This window comes from Sylvia atricapilla, chromosome Z, assembly GCF_009819655.1.
Source record: "Sylvia atricapilla isolate bSylAtr1 chromosome Z, bSylAtr1.pri, whole genome shotgun sequence".
In the NCBI taxonomy this organism is placed as follows: Eukaryota; Metazoa; Chordata; class Aves; order Passeriformes; family Sylviidae; genus Sylvia; species Sylvia atricapilla.
This window is the reverse complement of record NC_089174.1, coordinates 54,328,587-54,347,794: the sequence shown is the minus strand read 5'-3', so window position 1 is coordinate 54,347,794 and position 19,208 is coordinate 54,328,587. Positions and strand designations below refer to the sequence as shown.

The 19,208-nt window shown below is 40.5% G+C and overlaps 1 protein-coding gene across 3 annotated transcripts; it reads right to left on the bottom strand.

The window, feature by feature from the left end:
- On the bottom strand, window positions 1–17,675 carry HACD4 (3-hydroxyacyl-CoA dehydratase 4). 3 transcript variants are annotated; one of them, XM_066339656.1, is made up of 8 exons: window positions 17,565–17,638; window positions 13,757–13,873; window positions 13,379–13,485; window positions 12,387–12,514; window positions 6,282–6,394; window positions 4,432–4,538; window positions 3,705–3,836; window positions 1–2,510 (listed from the first exon to the last, which is right to left on the bottom strand). In XM_066339656.1, exons 3-8 carry the CDS (start codon window positions 13,473–13,475, stop codon window positions 2,428–2,430), a joined length of 660 nt encoding a protein of 219 aa, XP_066195753.1. In that variant the 5' UTR covers window positions 13,476–13,485; window positions 13,757–13,873; window positions 17,565–17,638; the 3' UTR covers window positions 1–2,427. The 3 variants fall into 3 exon arrangements, with proteins under 3 accessions (XP_066195753.1, XP_066195752.1, XP_066195754.1); XM_066339655.1 differs by lacking the exon at window positions 13,757–13,873 and having other exon boundaries at window positions 13,379–13,482; window positions 17,565–17,675; XM_066339657.1 differs by lacking the exons at window positions 13,757–13,873; window positions 17,565–17,638 and adding an exon at window positions 16,163–16,270 and having other exon boundaries at window positions 13,379–13,482.
- Between the last annotated feature and the right edge of the window lie 1,533 nt (window positions 17,676–19,208).

Below are 19,208 nucleotides of genomic sequence, written 5' to 3'. Positions count from 1 at the left end.
TGGAAGAAAAATTTATTGCCAATTAAAAATAGAGTCAAATGGAAAGAAAAAAGGCAAAACTAAAATTACCTTCCTTCTATGCCTCCCTTCTTCCTAGGCTCACTTTACTCCTTCATTCCTGCATTTTCTACCTCCTCCCTTCCCAAGCAGTACAAGGTGGGTGTGGGAGTTGCACTTAAGTAATAAATCTTTATCTCTGCTGCTTGTTTGTCTTCACACTGTTGCTCTGCTCCAGTATGGCATCCCTATCATGAAATACAGTCCTTCATGGCTTCTTCTCACAAGCTGCAGCTCTTCAAGCACTGCTCTAGCATAGGTCCTTTCCACGGGGTACAATCCATTAGGAAAAAGCTGCCTCAGAAGGGTTCCTATTGGGCCATAGTTCCTGCTTTGCTTGTGGGCTCTCCATGGGCTGCAGCTTCCCTCAGCACACAGCCACCTGCTCCAGCCTGGGGTCCTCTACATGCTGCCATGTGGATATCTTCTCTGGTGTGCTTCTCCATGTGTTGCAGAGGGACAACTTGGTCCACCATGATCTTCTTCATGGCTTGCAGGGGAATCTGCTACAGTGCCTAGAGTAGCTCTTCCTCTTCACCGTTGACCTTGATATCTACAGAGCTGTTTCTCTTACATTTTTCTTACTCTTTCTTGCAGCTGCAGCATAACTTTTTTTAGCTTAAGTTTTGAGGGATATGCCATGCCATCATCTTTGCCGTTTGGCTCAGCAGTGTCCTGCAGCAGCTCAATTTTGGAACTGGCTAGAACCAGCTGTTTCTAGAATGTTGGATTGAATTTCCAGGGAAAAAATGCTCATGTTTCAACTTCAGCAAGTCATATAGTGGTTTAATGTGGACACATTCTGGCTTTCTTCAAAACTGTTTCGTTCAGCTGCTCCATTGTTTCTTCATGCTGTTCACACTTGAATCGTTTTGGATCAGACAGAAGCCCAAAGTGAAAGCACTCTGTTTCTCTACTAAGTTCTAAATTTCTGTTTGCAGTGGTTTGAAAAAAAAACTAATTCAGGGTTGACTCTATTCTATTCTGTTCTGTTCTGTTCTACTCTATTCGTGATCATGTTGCTTATGGTTTGCAAATACTCAGTGGTCAAAATAGTCTGCAGGTATTGTCTACTACATGTATTAAATAAATAAAAACTATAGTATATGACCTTTCATAACAAATGAATCTTCACTGTTTCCTTATATAACCTCTTAGGCTGCATGGTTGGAAAAGTCGTACAGGCAAAAGCCTCTTCATATTCTAAGTGTTTAGTTTCCCTTTAAATATTACCTTCTCTTCTACTCCTACTCCTGGCCTCCCTTCCCACAGCTTTCAGTCAGCTAAAAAAAAAATATAGCCTCACTTTTCTCCCCCACATGCTTGAATTGAAATGTAGGTGGTAATCGATACAGATAAAAGATCAGAAAAGCTCCTGCCATCCTCGAAGGAATGATCTGGCTATTTTTGCCTGTAATCCACTGGGTTGCTGTGTATATTCCTCATTCCCAGCCTTTGAAAAGCCTAGGTTCTTGTTGCATTCTCACACATTTTCCTAGAGAAGTATGAGGAGCAATACAATTAGTAAGATGCCTAGAATTTTGAACATGGCTTTTGATAGTCATTCAGTTCCCTTTTAGGAACAACATATTATTTGACCTGACTACATCACACTTCTTTTGCACATATCTTTCTGCAGTTCGGCATGGAAGAAAATCATTGTGGGGGAAGAGACTGACGTCCCAAACACATGATTGTAAGTGTTTATTTCTGACCCTTAAACATCCCCTTGAATATATAGTGAGTATATAGATGAGTACCTTTAACATTTGCATTTCTAATTTAGCTGCATTTTCTGGAACCTTCTTTTGATAACTGAAAAATGGGGCCAGAATGTGAAGGATCCTTAGTGCCTGTATTATTCAGTATGTTAGTCTCTTAGCATGTTAGTTAGGTTGTAAAGGTTCTGACTTCTGCTCCTTGAGCGATTCCAATTCCAGCCAATTTAGCATTTATATGTGAGGTGCATGTTGGCCTAGTAAAAAGTAATCTTACAGATTAAATGATACTGTCATTACAGACAGTAATTAGCTACATCTGTAGCTAATGAAAAAAGAACACTGAAATAAGGGTGTGGCTGTGAGTTGCGGCACTCTTCAATTTTTTCAGAATCCTATAACTTATGTTAGAAGAAAACACTACTTTTAAAAACTCTGGGCACTTGAAGTCAAAACATTCAAAAGTTTTAAAAGCTGCTCTATTTTTGAGGTGCACTCAAGAGATCTGCCTTTTCTGAAAATTCTGCACAGCCAGATAATGTTCTTGCAAAGTGGAGTTTTGCACAGAGAAATCTTTGTCCAGTTTGTTTTTAACTATGATGTACAGCAATCCCCAAGGAATATATTTTGTCCTTCCAAACAAAATATCAACTTAGCTTCTTTTATTTTTGATATTGCCTTTCCCAATGTGTGCCATTCTCTCAGAGAAGATGTTCCGGATGATAAAACACATACCTGAATCAAAACACACAACAGTGTAAGAACAAAGGAGTAGAATTCAAACTGTCTCAAATTAATTTAAAGGGAACTGTTAGAGCCTTCCTCTGGCAACTTTGCACAGTTGCTTCCATGTAGTTAGGAACAGAACGCTACATCATAAAGACGAGATCATTCAAATTCACATTCAAGCAAATGACAGAATAAAGATTTCTGTATGATGCAGCTAAACTCAGTTGAATTTTTTCCGAAGTATTTTGACGAGAAGGAGAAGGGATCTGTTTACGTGCAGATTTGGAGTGGCTTTGTTTTTTCATCCCTTTAAATAATTATGCTGTAAAAGTCCTAATTTAGATATAACTTCTCACCCCAGTGAGGAGTTATGAGTGAGGAAGAATTGCACAGAACCAGAGTACGATCAAATGGGAATTGATTTTTTTTTTTAAAAAGCGAACAAAAAAGCAAATTTCACTAAGTAGCTGTAAGTCTAGCATCACAGAAACAACTTCTATAAGTTTGTGTGTTTATGCACCATACACATGGTGTATGTTGCAAGTTTAACTATTTGTATTTGAAAGATACTGGAAATCAAAACAGGTACTCATCACTGCAGTGGTCTGCAGGAGATGTAGCACAGAAAGTTAGAATTTGTGAAAGGCCCAGTATGGATTTGATTTTTTGTTGCCATAGGAATCTCCGTTGTGGTGAGACCCAGCTTTCTGGAAGACGACTGTCCTGGGTTGTAGTTTAGGATGTATTCTATCACCATCTTCAGTTAATCGCCCATCAATGCCTTGTGCGTGACTCATAGAAAACTCCCTCCGGGAGTTCTCTCTCTTTAATGGGCCATCAAAGCCCTCCTCTATGACTCATCATCACATTGTGAGATGCTCCACCCACCGGGAGAAGCCAAGCATTCTCACCTGGATATAAGCTGGGATTTGGGACAGTAGAGGCAGCCTTCACCCACTGGATTCCCAGAGGACTGGAGCTACCAGACATTTCTACGAGATCACTGATTCAGGAAAACCACCTCGTCTGGACTGCTTCCATCACCCTGATAAGGTTGTATTCTGACTCTGTCAGTGGTTTTTCTTTTTGTATTGTTGCATTTATTTTATTTTTTTTTTCCTTTTCTTCTCATTAAATTTTATTTCTGACTTAGAGCCTCTCACTTGGTTTGTTTTCAAACCACAACAACTACATACTTACCTGCAAAGAGCACTAGCAGGTACATTTTCAGAACGTAGGGGAAGTAGATTGAGAAGGTGAAAGGAAATGGTAGCTTTATGGAGTATGTGCCAAAGGATTCAAAATAAGGCAGTGATACACAAATTGCAAATCCTGTAAAAACATGGTAAAGCCTTAGTCTAAAGGAAATAGAAGTTCATAAAAAAGCTTAATGAATAAGCCAGTTACCTTTTATATTTTATGTATATATACACACATATATATGTATTCATATACATATTTTCTCCTTGAGTTCAGTTTTGTAGGTTAGGGGTGCTAATTGCTCTAAAAACTAGAATTAATAAATATATCCTATTCACTAACATTTGCTGTCAGAAACAAGTGCTTTCAGTCTTCTCAATGGGCAGAGTTCTTGGTGTAATTATGATAACCTGCTAAGTATAGCCTGAGCCAGTAAGGTCAACCTTAGTGGGCAAAAAGCCTTAGAACTTGCTGTCTAGAATACTCAGTCTGGAAGGGAGCAATCCATATGTCTTTTATGAAACCTCAGATAGTCCTTATTAAAGGAAAAATAACATAGGAGAGAGGCAGAAGTGACATACAGGTTAATCCTAAGGTACATGAACATTTTTGACAGCTTTGGGAACACATGAGGAACTGTGTTAAACATAAATGGCAGTTGAAATGATCACATTTCACTGAAGAATATTAAGGAAGCAAGTGGTTGGTACCCTTCCCATCTCCTTACCTTTAGCCAGAACTGAAAGGGGATAAAGCGGGATGCACAGTGAGAAGTTGAGCCATGTTAGTGGTAGGTAGTATATGCCCATCCTTGCCAACATGTTGTAAGTGTACCTGCAATAAGAGGAAAGCAGATGAGCTCAGAGGAAATTATGATGTCTTCAGAATAAATATATACTATTGGAAAATAAAAAGGAATTGCAGAAGAGCTCGGAACTGTCTGATTAAATTTCGGAGCCAGCAACAGTTTTTGTTCAGACTCCAGTGCCTGAAAGTAGATGATTTATGTTTTCAGAAGAATTATCTGTGTTGCTACCTTAGATAGACAGCAGGTAGACAGCAATAAAGCCCTCCAGACAGAAAGCTCTATCAGAAATCAGCATGATTTCATACTGGTCCATCAGAAAATGGATTTCAGATAGGAGTGTCACAACTGAGAGGGGCAGGCAGAATATCACTGTTGCTTGGGACTGAGACAATCCTGATTTATGACTGCTAAGGTAGCTGAATTACTGCTGGAGAAAGTTAAACAAGAAGGCAATTACAAGTATATAACCTGTAGTACATCTGCCCCTCTCCTGGACCTCAGTAGGGGTAGTAGGTCCAAAAAAAGTGGTTGCTCACCAGTGTATTGCAGCATTTTATTTTTACTGTAGCTCTTACTCTTGCTCATTGGCAGACCAGAGTGCTTAGTACTTCAGTCTCCGAAAAGTGACCTGATCTTGGTTTGATCTGAAAGAGGTACAGCTGCTCACCAAACACTGGAGAAACTGCACTTTTGGTCAGCTGAAAGACTTTCTGCACTGTGGGCTTGCTAGAGATGTGTTAATCTATTACCCAAGACGTTCTGACAGATGAAACTAGTGTTAAACACACTTCCTGTATTCCCTTCTTATTGATTAATTTGGTTACTTTTGCATCATACCTGGACTGTAGAAAAATGTGGTAGGCTGAAAATGGACCATGAAAAGGAAACAGCTATTCCCTCCCTGTACAATTCCATGGCCTGTTATGGTATAAGATCAAAACTTTCTCTCAATGTATCACTAGCTATGATGCATAATAAATAGTCCTTCAGATAAATTTGTGTCCCTGAAAGTTTATGTGGAAAAACTTGTAATAAAACCATATACTTCAGTCAGCAATATATTTAAATTAGCAGAAAGCCATTTTAGCAGAAAAAAAGATTCTGCTGCAATACATAGGTTGCTGTGAGAGCTGTGTCTTCTTAAAATGCTTCTTAATTCTGTATGTACCTGCTCTAAGGCTATGAACTGAGATGCATAGAGGCTTACATTACATAAGAGAATATTTTTTGTTATGGTATGATATATGGCCTACTATACCAAAACTCTCAGTCTCCTGTGGCAGGAGCTCTTAGCTTTTTGGAAAGCACAGTGCAATTAACCCAGAATAGTTGTTCTGCCTTTGCAAGAAGTTCTGCTGGTGCTGTCTTTCTGTGCTGTCAGTCTTGGATCAAAGTGGATAAAAAAATAAAATAATCAAGCAACAGGATGGCAATGGCAACCGGGATGGTTTCAAATTGCTGTAATCCAGAAGGTAGTTGTGATTACCTTCTAAATTTTTGTTAAAAGCATCAAAGCCTTTGAAGTACAAATGTTAAGTGCTAATGCATTACTCTGTCTTACATCTGTAAATTACTCTGCCTCTTAACCATGTGGATTTATGTAAAAAAATCATTTAGGTAACTTAAAAAGTTCAAGCTTTTATTTGAAAATGGATAATATGCTTTGCCAATTTTGAAACTATTAAACAAGCCTGCTGCACAATGGGAGTGGAGTTCTGCTGGCAAGAATAACCCACTTTCCCCTAATGGTTTTGATGTTGACTCCTTACCTGACCACATCTAATAAATTCCAAAGGAAAAATAAAACACACACGACATATTTCCCTTGAACTTCTTCCTGACTGTTGATCACGACAAATAAAACAATTATTCTCTCAGTGATCTGAAAAGAAAAGAAAACTTTGATTTCAGGTAGCACCTTCTGTAACTGTTGTTTCTGTGGCATTTTTTGCAAAATAGGAGGCCACAAATGGATCCAGTTTCTTTACACAAAATTAGCAGTGAATATTTTGTTTCATGGCCTGTTTTTGTCCAAGGTGATTTAGCAAAGAGAAGTGGGCACTGCTGACTGTAGCATCAAAGACCTTTTACATTATGTGTGGAAGTCAGCTTGTCAGCTGGGATTACTTGAGTTTGTAACCAAGGAAACCTGTGGATGAGCCCAGAGAGGTGATGGAAGCAAGGGCTTCTCCTGGTGCACCTGACTACCTGGAGGGCTTGCAGGGATAAGCTTCCTTGCTTGTAGGCTGTCTGGGAGGCAGTAGGATACAGAGAGCCCTTCTTGGGGGCGTCATATGCCAGAAAGCACTAATCTTGCACTCCCAGATCTGTTTTTCATATCTTGGAAATCCGTGTCCCAAAGAATCTCTTTCATGTAAGATTTGCAGAAAGAAGGAGGAAAAGTAGAATTCCTTATCTTTTTTTCCATCTTATTCTTGGTTACGGGAAGTGGGTTTAAGCTTGTCACTTATGTGAATGATTGCCATAGTATTTATGTCCTAACATTTTTCTAGTGGTTGAACTTTATCCAACCCACAAATGAAAAGATAAAGTGGATTAAACAGGCAGTGTCTCCAGCTTAAAATAAATACTTTGGTAATATTAAAACTCAAGAAATTAAAAACAAGTATGTCTTTTTGCAGCTTTTCTGACAACTTTTCTAACAGTATCTATGCCCTGCCCTGTAAAGTAAATGTATCAGTAGTGCCAAGAGTTGTCAAGCTGTCCCAGAACAGTAACAGTTCACTCTGATTTACATTCTGTTTGAAAGTGTTGAAGTAGAAAACATGCACCTAAGCAGTTGATATGAATTGATACAGCTTCATTGGGTTGGGTTTTTTTACCCAATGCCATGTCTTCCATAAGGTACATTAATTGTAATAATTTCACAAGTTGAGATGTCAAGTCACTTTAAAGTTACAAAATGAAAGTTGTTTTCATAAGTGCTGTTATTTTTTCATTGGTTTCCCCAGACTCCTACCTTAAGCAAAGTAAGAATTTTGCCTCTCAGCAAGTTTGTGTGGTAGTTTTGCTTAGTAATATTTACAGGTTCTTGCATGGACCATACTTGCCACAAACTCTCTTTTTTTGCAAGCCCCATCTGTCAGATAAAGCAGCCTTCACTTCACTATTCAGCAAAATTACGTCAGAGCAATTTTTTACACAGAAAGAGAGCATGTCAATCCCCCAGGGATCTGGTTCCTCATCTTGGAAAGCACTGAGGGGCCACAACAGCTCAAAATGGTTTTCCTGCTTCTCGCCCTCCTATGACCATCATCTTGTGTTGCTGATCCCATGGGTCCCTAACTGAGGAACTGATTTTTAAAAAGGTCAGATGTTGGCAGACTTCTGTATAGATGGGTCAGGAAACAGAAAGTGAGAGCTAATATGTCCTGTGTTTGTAAATTAATGCTGAGGAACATGGCAAAAACATGGGGGAACTGGAAGTATTGATGCAGATCTGAAACTACATAGAACAGATACAAGAAACATGGCAGGGCAACCATCACAAGAAGGAAATCAAAACAAAGGTAAAAGCTGTGTGAGCGATGGGTGGGATTGTGTGCTGGAGAGAACAGATAAAATAGAATCTGAATTAAAATTGTTAGATGAAGAGTGGTAAAGAACCACTCTTTACTTTTTTTTTATTTAATTTCTTAAAGTTTTTTAAATCTTAAAGATTAAAAATTTAATTTCTTAAAGAACAATGTGGTAAACACCACATTGGTGCTGTGGGCATTTTGTTACTGACCCTAAAATCAGACTTGAGATGTGGAGAGAAAGTTCTGCAATATTATTAATGCAAGAGCTGTTTCAAGGAATTGCCACAGCTGGTTGTCCTAGAAACCAAGGGCTTTATCATGATAATGAAAAGATGTACATGTTCTTAGATGTCAGAGCTGGAAGATTTTCCAAATAGTCACTCAATTTCGAAAACATGGCTGGGTGGAAATGTGCTAGAAAACAGCATGGGATAAATGATCAGGATCTGATTCCATTTCAGTGAGAGAAGGGACAAGGAGTAGGAAAGTAATTACCATTTAAAACTCCAGTCTGAAACTCCACTTCTAAATGGATGTGTTCTGGCCAGTGAGACAGAGTGACTATGGAGACCCATAATTCAGCCTTATAATCTGGAAATGGAAGATGATGTGGATTTTCTTCTCTCCCCCAGATGTAAGCAGAAGCATGAGGCAGTGACAACCACCTACCTGAGGCTCAGCAGATTTCCTCCATCAGGGATTCATATTGGGAAAGGGGAGCAATGGAGGCAGGCACATTACACATGATGGAACTCAGTAATCAGACTGTAAAGTATGTTAAGCAGCTGCAAGAGCAGGAAATTGGACATGGCACAAATTAATCACCTTGAGGTATTTTGTTCCTGTCTGCTGCAGTCTCATCTGGCAAGGAATAGGCTGCACAAAGCAGCCACCAGACACTGAAACTGGAAGAATATGGCCTTGGTCTGCAGCACATCTGTGGGGCAGGACACAGAGCTGGCTGCTCAGGACAATTGTGGTGTTCCTGAGGACAGACAGTGGCATCCTACCTCTTTTTCTGCATACATCAGGAGGTTGCCTGCCTGCTTGCCTTTATTTTCTTTTCTTTCATAGCACTCCTGGCTTTAGGTAAACCACACAAATCAAAGGTAAATGCAGGGATTAGTTAAAGGCTGGGGACATTTTCTTCAAGTGAAGAGGCAGGCTGCTTCTTGGAGAAGAGTAGTATACGTTGATATTGTGTTGATATATATGTGTGCACATATCTGAATGCATATATACATGAAGTCATGTACATTTATAAATATACACACATAGATAAAATGCATGTGCTTCTGCTCAGCCATAGATCATTTCCTGGATGGATCATCCACCCTTGCATGAATGAAGAAGTGATATTCTCTATAGCTACTCTCTTGCTTTAAAATAAAATATAAAACACAAAACTACACGTCCTATGTTTTCACATTCATGAAAAGGAAGTATGTGCTAACATATCACAAAGCATAAATACAATGTTTTCAGTTTTCATTCCTTCTTTAAAATCAAATTGGAATTACCTTCCTTCTCTGACACTGATCTCTCATAAGGTACAGCAAATTCTGTAGAGTGATATAAGTTTCTGCAAGGCAGACTGAGTTTTTTTATCAAGTAAGCAAAACAGAGCAAATTTGGCTAGAGAAAATAGCACATTCACTTCCATTTTTTAATAACCATGACTGTGCAATTTCATACTCAGTACCTGAAATACTTACATACCTTTTCAATTTAGTGTATATATATTAAAAAAAGACCAAAAATAACAAAAAGAAAGTGAGAAAAGTGACACAAAATATTTAAAGTTAAAAAACTATGTTTTATCACAGAACCATAAGACATTGCTTTTGGTTTGGTAAATCCAATCTGTTTGCACAGGATGAAGAACTGTTCTTTGTTTACCAAAACCACCAGTCTTTTCTTAGACCATTCCTCTCTCCTTTCTACGGCACCAGTCCTGTCAGCCATTATTCCCTAGCCAGACTCACACATTTCATTACCTTCTATTTTGGTGACCGCAGTGACATGTGACATGTTCTCCTGCCGTCCTCCAGTTACTGAAGTTGTAAATAGCCTGAGAGACATCCCTTTCCATGAGCTTTGTGACCGCACCCTGCCTCACCTTACTGCAGCACATCCATCACACAGGACTCATCTGTCTTTCATAGTGTGACTTGGCCTTGACCTACGTTGCTCTTCTCAGGTGCCTGGTGGCCTGAGACTTTGTCCCTCAATGCGCTTTTCCAGAAGATTCCTCTGAGTTTGTTTTCCCACTATCTATATCATGTGTCTCAAAGTGTTTTTCTTAAATGCTACTAAACCACAACAAATGCAATACTGAGCAGAAATCTTTCTCTCAAGGATTGATTTACATCTTGTATTTGCTATAATGCCTACTGAACAACCTGCCACCATGGGGCCCTTTCCACAGCTTGTTTTATTCAATGCTGATTTGTACCTCCACCCACGTGCTTCCCTAAAATTGCCTGTGCCAGCTGTTCTCTCATCCTAGTGATCACCCAAGCTAAACTTCACTGTGGATGTGCTTCCATATGCCTGTTCTGAGGGATGTACACAGGAGTATGTTTTAAGCTCAGAGTTGGAATAAGCGATGGGAGCACAGAACCAAGCAGCCACTATCAAATTCTTGCACCTTTATCAGTGCCCTGACTGTGCAATCTAGTCAGCTGCAGCAAGGTAAACATCTCTTAACTAATTGTCCTTCCCTAGTTCATTGTGGAAAATATACCTTTTCTTTTCTTCCTAGGAGGCAGTGAAGAAAGTGTGACGAGGGATGTGGGAGTAGTGTTGGCACACAGCTGTTTAACCTGCACTCTCAGCAAATGTGGGTAACCCACGGGACAGCAGTCTCCACCAAAGAGCTTGTACATCTAGTTTGGACAGCACGAGACTGCTGCTAACATCAAGAGAAGAGAGTTGTTCCCGGTGAGAGTGCAGTTGGGGAAAGAACCAAGTAAGGATTCAAAATTGTATCTGGAGTGACGTGAACACTGAGAGTCACACTGCAATATGGTTCACTGAGCTGCCTCTCCATGCTGCCCAGGAGAGCACTGCACTAAATGCACTGCCCAAGAAAGGTCACAGTTTTCTTGCTTGGAAAATCCATTTCATACTAATGTAATTTGTGGCAAAAGAAAACAGTGTTTGTGCAGGCTTCCCTGACCTCTGCCTTGTGTAAGTCTGCCTAGGAAAGAAACAGACTATGTCAGGGTTGGGGAATGTGTAAACTCTGCCAAAACAAGGCTTGCTTTAATGACTAAGAGCAGGCCTCTCTTCTTTGCAAGACATGAGATTTCTTACAGGTCACACTAGATAGCAGTTTTCTTTCTCCCCTAGATTAGCATCTAAGCATATGGATTTAGGCAGGGAAAAGCAGTTATTTGTATTTTGATTAATTTGCTACACTAAGGAGCAGTGTAAAGAACAGAGATCTGTATTAGTCAATTAGTTCATTAGTTATTTAGACAATTAGTTAATGGAGAGTTGAAAAGAGGAACATCTTCACCCATGAATACGTCGTTTGACAAAAATGGGCTATCCAGAAAACTAAAAACATAACTAACTACTCCTGGTCTTCTACTTTCTGACTGCTGAGAGAAATATGAGTTTCACCATTATTCAGATACTGAGGATTGAAAAGGTTTGAAGGTAAATTCAAGTAATCATTTTGCTTTTTCCAGTGCATTAAGAAAAAATAACAAAACCTGAGATTAGCACTCAAAAGAAAAAAAAATAGTGTGGCAAGGAAAACATCAGAGTATCATCTTACTTTCTTATGGCATGTGATGTTTTTGCTAGTTTTCTGCCTACAGCTGAACATATGACAAACTACTAGGGGAAAAAAGACCAGCCTGGTTAAACAGAGAACTTGCTGAAAGTAAGGGAAAAAGAAGAGAATGTATCACCTCCAGAAGGAGGGGAAGATAATTTGGAGAGACTACAGGGATGCTGGAAGATTATGTAGGGATAAACTTAGAAGGCCTGAGCTCCCCTGGAATGTAATTTGATCACTGCAATTGGCCTCTGACCAACTTCTGCTGGTGGCCACTCATCTGGACATTTTCTGGGTCTGTGCTGGGGACCAAGCATGGGGTAGTCACTATTCAGTTTCACTAAAAAAAAATCGGCAGGACAGTCGTTTCCTAACCAGGTCAGTTCTGAGGAAGCAATTCCTGCAGTTAGCAAACCAGCAGCTGCCTGAGGAAGGGTGGAGGTGCAAGATTCAGGGAAATTCAGCATGGGCTTGTCCCCAGGGGCAGCCATGGCTGACCTGTGTGGGCCATGATGAAAGAAGAGTCTTGAGAACAAACTTACCTGCAAAACCCTGGGGAGGAGGCGGCTTTTGTCAATGCCAATGAGGATGTGTAGGATCTCCAAGACAGATAACAACTGGCAAAGGCGCATTACAAGTCCTATGGAGTGAAACGTGTCAGCCAGTGAATCTACAGACAAAATTAAGAGGAAGATTAGAGAATGGTTATACACTAAAAGTCTGGAGCAACTACTGGGTTTGCTTTTATACTATCATCACTGGAGATGACAAGAAATAAAGTTCATGCAGTACCAAACTTCTGGGTAGTAGAAGAAAATCTTCAGGGAATGGAGAAGGCAATCCACTCTGACAGAGAGGCAGGAAGCTGAGAAAAGAATCCCTATACTTAATGCATGGGCAAACACTGTGCAGGATGTGTTGGTTTAGAGATACTGCTTTAGGGTACTTTCTAAATAGGAGAAAGTGTTGAGGAAATACATGAGGAATTTCTAAACACTAGGAGATGTTGAGTTCCTGCCTGTATTTGCACTGCTGAAAACAAACAGTCCAGAAAAGAGGCATTTTATGTGCGTACAACTGTCCACCATTATAAGTAATTTTAAGTTTCCAGCCACTAGTTTTCTATTTTTGTGTCTTAATCTCAGGCAACAGAAAGAAAAATGTATTGCATGTTTTTAGAGATAGAGTCATGTACAATAACCACAAAGATCTTCTCTCCTGGTGGCGTCAGTAAGATTAATATTTGCCATAATGACTGGACCTAGTAACATTTAGGTTTATGTCTAATTCAGATGTTACCAGCATGCCACTAAATATTAAAGTTTGTTAGCAAAACAAGAGTTTCATTCATATGTAGAAGCAAGTACAAGTAATTTGTTCAGCCTTTTTAATGGAATGTCTTTCTGATTGAATTACAGCCCCTGGTACTGGACATCCACATGTTCAGAATCTTAATTTTATCTCTAATTTGACATTTCTGTGTGTCTGTCACTGCTGCTTAAAATGTTCAAGGAAAATGGAGAAGGACCCTTACCTTTTCCAAATGTCATGAACCTGATGATCATATTTGTAAATATCCAAGAATGTCCACAGAATTGCATTAAGTCATACACAAACAGGTACATGTTCATGGTAAATCTGTGGAAAATGAAAATAATAAGCTATATGACTTACAACAGCATTGTAAGAAATTGCACCCTCTTTGGACATGTTAATACATCAAAGGAAAAGAGCTGCCCTGCCAAGAAGGGCTTGGCGATGCTGGTGGACGAGAGGCTGGACACGACCCAGCCATGGGCACTCACAGCCCAGAAAGCCAAACATGTCCTGGGCTGTATCCAAAGCACCATGGACAGCAGGGCCAGGGAGGGGATTCTGCCCCTCTGCTCTGCTCTGGTGAGACCCCACCTGCAGTGCTGCATCCAGCTCTGGGGTCCCAGCACAGGAAGGACATCAGTTTCTTGGAGTGAGTCCAGAGGAGGTCAACAAGATGATCAGAGGGATCAAGCACTTCTCCTATGAGGAGAGGCTGAGAGAATTGGGATTGTTCAGCTTGGAGAAGAGAAGGTTTCAGGATGAACTAATTGTGGCCTTCCAGTAACTGAAGCAAATGTAAAAAGATGGACACTTTTGACAGGAGCATGTAGTGACAGGACAAGAGAGAATGCCTTCAGACTGAAAGAGGGCAAGGTAAGATTAGTTATTAAGGAAGGAGTTCTTTACTATGAAGGTGGTGAGGCCATGGCACAGGTTCCCCAGAGAAGCTGTGGAAGCCCCATCCCTGGCAGTGTTCAAGGCCACAAGAGGGATGACATTCTGAGCAACCTGGACTAGTGAAAGGTGTCTCTGCCCATGGCAGGGGTGTTGGAGCTAGATGAAGCTAAGTGGAACTTAACAATTCTTAATCTTTAAGACAGTTAACAATTCTTAATTCTTAATGTCCCTTCCAATCCAAACCATTCTTAGATTCTGTGAAATATAAACAGATCAGTGAAAACTGCGTGTGTCTCCCAGAGGTCTCAGAACAGAACTCTGTCTAACTCTATCTCCCTTTGTTGCTATACTTGGGATATGCCCAGAAAAATTTTCGGAGTTCCTACCAATCATTAGTGTGATCTGTGGCCATAAAGTGAAAGTTGTGCCTCCAGAGGAAGAAGTATCTAAACAAAGACTCTCCCTTAATTTCTGGATTCAAGCTGCATTTAGTAAACAAAATCTCCTGTGGGAAAGGATTAACACTTACAGTTACTCTTACCTAATTTTCATGGACAGTCTGTCTTTTTGCAAAACTTCGTAAACTCTGGATATACCTAATTTCCCATAAATGTACTTTCATCTGGCCTATTCTGAAAAAAGAAGCTTACCTCTTCTCTAGCTGCAAGACTACTTTTTAAGAAATTAACTTGTTAATTTTGTGCTAGAATTTATCTCCTGTGTTGGATCTATTAATTTCCTGCCCTAGTAAGTAGTATTCTCTTCAGGTTGTGCCTTGATCCTGTGTGTTCTTGTGGCATGTCTCTGCCAAAACCTTCATTTTATTTATATCTATACATTAACAAATGGAATAAATTTCTCTGTTCAAAAATATCTAAATTTGATAAAAGCCTATACTTCATTCCTAGCATTGGACCATAAGTAAAAATATAGTTATTTAAATGATCTTGGTAAACTGATCTTCTAAATTTTTATTGTAAGTAAATCCTAGTGAGGTCATAAAAAGTTGTCTTCCTCTCTTCCATTATGCAGGATGACAGCTATTCACATCATCACTTCTATAAGCACAAAAAGATTTGTGGGAATAAAATATTTCCCAAAAGACATCACTATCATTTGATACCATGAAAATAAGACCTATAAGGAGACCCAAAGGAATCTATTCCCTACATTTTGGGAAAAGTAGGATACAACTGAATCGAACTAAAGTCCAGTGAGATCGATTAATATTTAACCCAAATGCCATCTGTTTTATTACTGAATGACACTTTGCTCCATCTTGTGGTAAGAAGATGGGAAACTATATATTATAAAAAGACAAAAAATCAGGAACATTGTTCTGTGTTAAGAAACAGCCTTATTACTGGATGGAAGCTACAGGAACAGACATGAAAATCTTGAGGCTTTCTGTCAGCAGCTTCACCACTCTCTTTGGTCTGATACAGCTGTGTGGGCTTCACTGGATGCAAGCTGAGCATATGGTTTCTCTCTTCTGAAGTTGAATTTTGCTACATCTGTCTGTCATCCTCAGAGCCTTCTCTCAGTGATTTAGTTGTATTTTCCAAACTCTTCCTGCATTGGCTGGCTACAAAACTGTTGTTTTTGCAATTCTTAAGGTACTTAATCTTGACTAAACAGGGAGTAACATTTGTAAATACAGCCTCACATTAGTGTTTTGGCAGTGTGGCAGCTGTTGCACATTAGAACACATCATCTTTAAAATATACCAGTGACTGCTGAAATGTGTACAGACTGTTGATATTAATGGAGGGCCCCATATTCCCCAGGGAGTGTAGAGATGTGGTGCTGGGCAGAGTGCCAGTGCTACATGGTGGACAGATCCTGACCCCAGAGCTGGGAGCAGCACACTTTCCTCCCTTGCTCAAACTCTCCACTGTGAAGAAACATCTCTAATCTGAGAATGCATCAGTTTTTCAGTTTATTTTGTTAATCTCCGCACAAAAGATGCCTAAGGCCAAACAAAAGCTTTTCACAAAAGTGAAGAAATCTGAAGACACTGAAAGATGATTTCAGTGTGATAAGAGGAAGCTCAAATGCAATTTTACACCAAGGTCCTTCTCATCCAAAACCTGAACCTCTTTACCTAAAGAAACAGATGTGGGCTGAAGGTATTTGCCTGTCTCAACAGCTCTGTGTCACAACACAAAATTCAGGCATTGGCTTCTATGTGAAATGTGAAGAGCAGAAGAGATGGTCTTTTTTTAGATTTCCTTCTCCCATCAGTTCACAGCAGGAATGATTTCACATTTCATTCCCCATACCTGCGTCTGCAGCACTGTTGCAAACAAAACACAGACTATCCATCAGGTAATGGTTCCATCCCTGAGGCTGCCTCAGACTTACTGGCTAGTCTTCCAGACCTCAGTTTGCCACCCTGGTGCCTGATCTGCTGCCACTTCCTTAGTCTGTGATTTGCTTTAAGTTTCAAGTTTCTTTCATTTGAAAGGCATTGCAGGGGGAGGGTGGTCATAGCCTTCTGCCTGCATTGATGACAGGAGAAAGAAGCAAACATAGATCTTGCAGGAGATAGACCCAGAAGGCTGCACTTGCTGTCTGCTGTTTTAATTGTCAGTTTCACATTATTTACTGTAGCTGATGTTATGCCAAATACATTGAAACGCTAGGGATGCACTTATCATCTGTAATATCAACCTCGCTTAGCAGAAAACTTATCTGCTTTCTTTGTGGGCTCAAACCCCAGAAAACTAGATGAAATGTAAAAAATGTCAGAACTAGCACACACAGCAAAGATTTTATCATGTTAGTTGCAAAGCCTTTCCTTGTGCAGAAATTTCACAAAGTGTAACTGTTGCATTTTATTATTTTTATCACAAAGGTGTTTGGTGTGTCTCTGTGCTAACTATCATCCAAGGCAAGCATGGAGGTAGGTGCCCTCAGTGCCTGAAGGGAGGCCAGGACCATGCTCCTCCATGAGCTAAGGGGACAGCACAGCAGAGGCACTCAGATCAGGTCAGCCCTTGCCCCATTTATGTGTCCCTCGCAGGGTGCCAGGACAAAGGCCACACTCCAGTTGCTCTCAGGGTTGTCCCACATGCAGGGTCCCACCCAGGCCTGCATGCACAGAGCACTTCCCTGCCCCTCAGGACTCCTGTGCTCGCCGCCTTCCCGTGTGCCCGTGCTGGCTGACCACACATGAGGAACCAGCCCTCATGCTGAAACCAGAGAGCAATGTTCCCTTTTTTTTTTTTTTTTTTTTTTTTTTTTTTTTTTTTTTTTTTTTTTCTCGGCAGGCAAGATCTGCTAGAAATGGTTTCCTTCTAAGTCACATTAAGTCATGTTGGTCTGAACTTCTGTGTCTTCCCCTTGCCACCTGTGACAAGCTGCAAGCCCTGTATTTCAGGAAGAAGAGAGCTGCTGAGTACAGCTGCTGTGCTTTTCCCACACACACAGATCCCACCCAATTTTTTCCCCTTTCCTTTTTGCATTTGAGCTGTCTGTGTCACCTGCACTGAAGTATTTATTACCTGTTGCAGGGATCAGATGGCTGCTGCTGCTGCTCCTGAGCTTTCTCCTTTTTCCTCTCTGCAGCTGGAACAGCTGTTTGTTAGGAGATCAGCCCTCCTCTTTCCTCTTACCCCACCCCACGACGTCACCGTATGTAACACTAAGCAGGAACAGCACTGCACTTCCCTAGAAAGAAGTTTTTAAACGCACATATCTCCACTGCATTTGCCCTGACCCTCAGTCAGCCCAGTCCAGCTGAGCCCAGCCAAGCTAAACCTACCCTACCCTAACCAAACCTAACCTCACCTAAATTGGTTTCTTCCTGTTGTACCAGTAAGCTAGTCTGTAAATACCACTAACTTTATTCCTTAACCCACAGCAATGTTTTGAAAGATTACTAGAAGGAAGAAATGCAAAATTGTAATGCTTTTTTTCTGCTTAAATCATCAGCACTACAGCAATGCTACTAACTCTACGAAATTATAAGAATGGATGGGAGCACAGTAAAAAAAGAGAACTTCAAATTATTTCAGATAGAGGAAAGAATTTCCCACTTACTAAATGTGTGGGTTTTCATGCCCCTGTGAAATATGGACACTACTTGCAGAGTGAAAATATGTGTTCATCCTAGTTTACTTCTGCCCAAGGTGTCTGGGATATTTCAGCATAAATCAGATGAAGAATACCCTAAATTATTTGTAAACTCTCTTCTGCTAAAATAAGTTTTGCCACAGGCATTCATGTTGAAATCACACCCCATCCTGCAGTGAGATCTGCAATTTGATGCTATAAGTGAGGAGCACACTGAAGATGTAATAAGCATAGGATGTTATGCATTGGTATAAAATGCTGGAGGATAAAATGTCACTTACTGGGTCTCATTCCTATTGCAAGTGGCACTGAGATCATGGCAGGACCATGCCTGTGGTGTCCTGGAGAGGTGGGAAATGCCTCCCTGGCTAGTGTGTGATTTCCTGGCAAGCATAGTGGGACACCATGTTTTCCATGGTTATGTCTCTCACCTGAAACCTAAACACAAGGGTCATGCAGTCATTACAACTGGCTTTCCTGCCATGTAATGGCTTACCTTCACTGCTCCAGAATCATCTTTTCTAGGCAAAAGAATTTCTTTCTCTGGAGGAAATAATAAATCGGTGTTAAATACAGGGTTAAGCAATTACACCACTGTTGAAAGGCTTAGCTGAGCTCTTGCAAACAGCCTTCATGCTGCCCACCTCTGGTAGGGCAGCTGGAGTAACCAATGCTGCCAGGAGTGGAGCTCACCACTGTAACCACTGTAACCACTGTAACCACTGTAACCACTGTAACCAAGATCCAGGAGCAGAAAGAACAGCTCTTTTCAAATAGCTAAAAGCAGCAAAACCTCAAATAGCTCTGTGATGTGCAAAACACTTGTTGGCTTATAGAGGTGACAAGGTGTTGGGGGGGGGGGACAATGCCAGGCACCCACCCATGAGCTGCTTACTCACTCTCCTCTGCAGATGGAGAGAGAAGAGAAAATTTAGTGAAGGGTTCATGGGTTGAGATAAGGACTGGGAGAGATCCCTCAGCAAATACCATCATGGGCGAAACAGGTGCAGCTTAGAGATATGAACATACTACTAACAAATCAGAGCAGGATAGAGACAAGGAAAATAACCCCT

What these genes read in the sequence shown, in the direction of transcription:
- HACD4 (XM_066339655.1), bottom strand. Translation starts at nt 13,475, where the DNA reads ATGAACATGTACCTGTTTGTGTATGACTTAATGCAATTCTGTGGACAT. An exon ending in GTTCATGACATTTGGAAAAG is followed by an intron (nt 12,515 to 13,378) that starts GTAAGGGTCCTT and finishes TTTTGTCTGTAG; the next exon opens with ATTCACTGGCTGACACGTTT. An exon ending in TCCTCCCCAGGGTTTTGCAG is followed by an intron (nt 6,395 to 12,386) that starts GTAAGTTTGTTC and finishes TTTTCTTTTCAG; the next exon opens with ATCACTGAGAGAATAATTGT.